This window comes from Galeopterus variegatus, unplaced genomic scaffold, assembly GCF_000696425.1.
Source record: "Galeopterus variegatus unplaced genomic scaffold, G_variegatus-3.0.2 Scaffold6707, whole genome shotgun sequence".
Taxonomy (NCBI): Eukaryota; Metazoa; Chordata; class Mammalia; order Dermoptera; family Cynocephalidae; genus Galeopterus; species Galeopterus variegatus.
In genome coordinates this window covers 23,369-26,950 of record NW_007732818.1, presented here as the reverse complement: position 1 = coordinate 26,950, position 3,582 = coordinate 23,369, and the positions used below count along the sequence as shown (strand labels likewise).

Genomic DNA, 3,582 nt, shown 5'->3' with positions numbered 1-3,582 from the left:
GAGACATCGGTCAGCTATTTTAAACATAGTATTTGAATCTTCATTTTGTTCTTATAACCATAAGTAGGCTAGTTTAGAAATGAAATGATGTAAAAATTGATATGAAAATCTTATTTCACAACCACAATAGTAGGAATTGGAACAATAAAAAAAATTGTGTTGAAGATTAAATATATTTGTTAAAAACAATAAATGATATGCTTCTCCATAGGTATAATGGACAGTGGGACCTTGGCCAGGAAGTTCTTGATGACATTATTTATAGAGCTCAGCTAGAACTTTTTTCTCAACCACTATTGGTAAGTTATTATATTTACTCTTTATTAAACATACCTGTGACTGTCAGTCTTGCTCAGCCCATTCTTGCCATGTGATACCCTGAGTTACTGTAGAGAGTTACCCCACTAGGAAGAAGGCCATTACCAGTGTTCCCTAGACTTTGAACTTCCCAGCCTCCAAAACTGAAGAATAAGACTTTACAATGTGCCCAGCAGAGTTTGTGTGATAAGTACAAGCTGTGGTAGAATGGAAAGCCTACGTGAGGCCGATGATGAAGAAAAGGACAAAAACTCACCTTACTGGCCCACAGGCGTGAAAAGATGCACAGTGTCACTAATCACCAGAGATCACCTCACACCTATTCAGATGGCTACTGTCTAAAAAACAAAATATAACAAGTGTTGGCAAGTATGTGAAGAAATTGAAATCCTTGTGCACTGTTTGTGGAATTGTAAAATGGTGCAGCCACTATGGAAAACAGTATGGATATTCCCCCTAAAATTAAAAATATAACTCCCATATAATCCAGCAATTCTACTTCTGGGTATATATCCAAAATAATTGAAAGGAAGGTCTCAGTGAGATATTTGTACACCCATGTGCATAGCAGCACTATTTACAATAGCAAAGAGGCGAAAGCAACTCAAGTGTCCATTGATGGATGAATGCATAAACAAAATGTGATACATACGTACAATGAAATATTCAGTTTTTAAAAGGAGGAAATTATGACACATGCTACAACATGGATGAACCTTGAGGACATTGTGTTAAGAGAAATAACCCAATCATGAAAAGACAAATACTATGAATCCACTTGTATGAGGTATCTAAAGTAGTCAAAATCACAGAAACAAAATAGAATTGGGGTTACCAGGGGGTAGAAGAAGAGAGGGAATTGTTTAATGGGTACAGAGTTTAAGATTCGCAAGATGAAAACGTTCTGGAGATCTTTTGCACAACAATGTGAATCTACTTAATACTACTAAACTATACACTTAAAAATGGTTAAGATGGTAATAAGTAAATAAACAGATGGAGCTGGGAGCCTACCCCTCCTGCCACAACCAGTCATGCACCACGGGGCCGTCCAGGGTCCTGAGGCAGGAGCTGAGGGCTGCCACCCCCACCAACAACCAGGCAAGGAGCATGCCAGAAACATCACCTCTATGCAGGTGGCCCACCATAGCCAATGCAATAACCACAGCTGCTGCAAAAGCGGCTAGACGCCACAACAGTAACCACACTCACCCTGCAGGTGGCCCGCCAGCCACTCAACTGTATTGACAAGCAAAGTCACCAGCGGAGACCAAAAAAAAAGAGAGGACATCTCTCTCTCCAGGAAGCCCACTCCAGAGTAAAAGAAGCAGCACTACTCTACAATAATAATTGGGGACACCTCTCTCAGCATTGGACAGATCATCTAAGCAGCAAATCAACAGAGCCAGCGGAGACCAAAAAAAAAGAGAGGACATCTCTCTCTCCAGGAAGCCCACTCCAGAGTAATAGAAGCAGCACTACTCTACAATAATAATTGGGGACACCTCTCTCAGCATTGGACAGATCATCTAAGCAACAAATCAACAGACTAATTGTTAATCTTTCAAAGGGAGAGAACAAATCTAGGGTTATTAGAGGTGGGAGGTAGGGAGGGAGGGGAGATGGGGATAGACTAAATAAGGGGCATAAAGAATAAGTACGATTCGTAATAATGAATATGCTAGTAATATTGATTTGATCAACATACTTTGTACACAGGTGATGGTAGTCAACGTTGAACCCCCAAAATACATATAATCAATTATGCTTCAATTAAAAAAGGGGGGGGGGCACATGAACACTCAGAGCCTCAGTTTCCTCTTCTAAAAAGGGAGATCATTTCCCTTGCTCTATATAATCCACTGTCCTGTTCATTTATTTGTTTATTTATTCAACAATTATTTATGGAGCACATACAACGGGCCAGATACTGTGCTAGGTGCTGGAAATACAGTGGTGATACGATATAAAGCTGACCCTTACCCTCAAGGAGCTTGCTGTGAGGATCAATAAAATAACAATTGTGAAATTGCTCTGTCAGCTAAAAAATAAATAACCAAACAGATAAACATACCTATGCTAAAAAAAAAAAGGCACTACTGGGTTAAAAAAAATTAATATGTAATATATGAGGCAATCCAAATTATTAGGGGAAAAATTTATTCCATAATAGCAATTGGTTAACTATTGGAGAAAAAATTAGTTTAGATCTTTTCCACCTACCACTACCAAAATAAAGTTCAGATAAGTTAAAGAATTGTATGTTTTGAAATTCTTTAAGAAAACAGAGAAGGTTCTAAATATTTATTCAAATTTCTAGAGAAGTGAAGACTTTCTAAGCTTAAGTGATAGGACAAAAGTCACTAGATTGATTTTTTTCCGCATAAATATCTAAATTTTAAATCAACAGTTTTTTGAAAGCAAAATTAATATTCAGTACAAAAACTAAGAAAATTATTCTCAGCAGGCATGACAAGAAAAAGCCAATTAATATTTTATTCTACATAAAAAGATTTTCTACTCCCCCACAAAATAAGTACATCTCCAAGAGGTAAATGATCAATTAAAAAACCAATGTAAACATCCAGTAATGGAGTGAGAGGGCATTCTTCATGTGAAGGTGGTAATATGACAGAATTCCGAATATCCTTCTGCAGAAGCAGTTTGGCATTGTGTGTTTATTTTCTTTGACTCTATCCCATGTCTAGCAATGTATCCCAGGAAACAAAATACCAAAAAAATGTATTATAAGTACAATATTACAGTGTTATTTTTAATTGCAAAGTAATAAAAACAGTGTAAATATTCCTCAGCAGAGAATGATTTAAAACATATGATATTTACTTGATGAGATTATATATTTGAGAATTTATATTAAAGAAAAATGGTAGCTTATGTTAAGTGTAAAAGCAGTATACTGCTATTTTTTAAAAATCTGGACAGGACAGAGAAAACATACAAAATGCTAGTGGTTGTCTAGGTGATTCGACTGTGAATAGTTTTTATTTCTTCCCAATTTTCCAAGTTCTTAATAGTATTTTTATAATGGAATTTTAAAAATATTTATGCAATTTCTACTTGCAGTACTTTAAGAGTACAGGTTTTTAAAAAGCCATTTTGTTTATATCTTTTTTTATAATTTAAGCTGAATATAAATTTATTGAGATAGGATTTACAATAATTTTTTGATATTTGTTTTTGTTTGTTTGTTTGTTTGTTTGTTTGTTTTTCCTTTTTGTCTTTTTTACTGACCGGTAACGGGAT

General features: G+C 35.6%; 1 protein-coding gene across 2 annotated transcripts in view; it reads left to right on the top strand.

The window, feature by feature from the left end:
* Positions 1-3,582, top strand: part of FAM126B (family with sequence similarity 126, member B) — a 51,800-nt gene that overhangs the window by 38,914 nt on the left and 9,304 nt on the right. For both annotated transcript variants that reach the window (XM_008591152.1, XM_008591151.1), the window contains exon 9: positions 212-299. In XM_008591152.1, the coding sequence (XP_008589374.1) occupies positions 212-299 (88 nt within the window). The remainder of the gene's footprint in view (positions 1-211; positions 300-3,582) is intronic.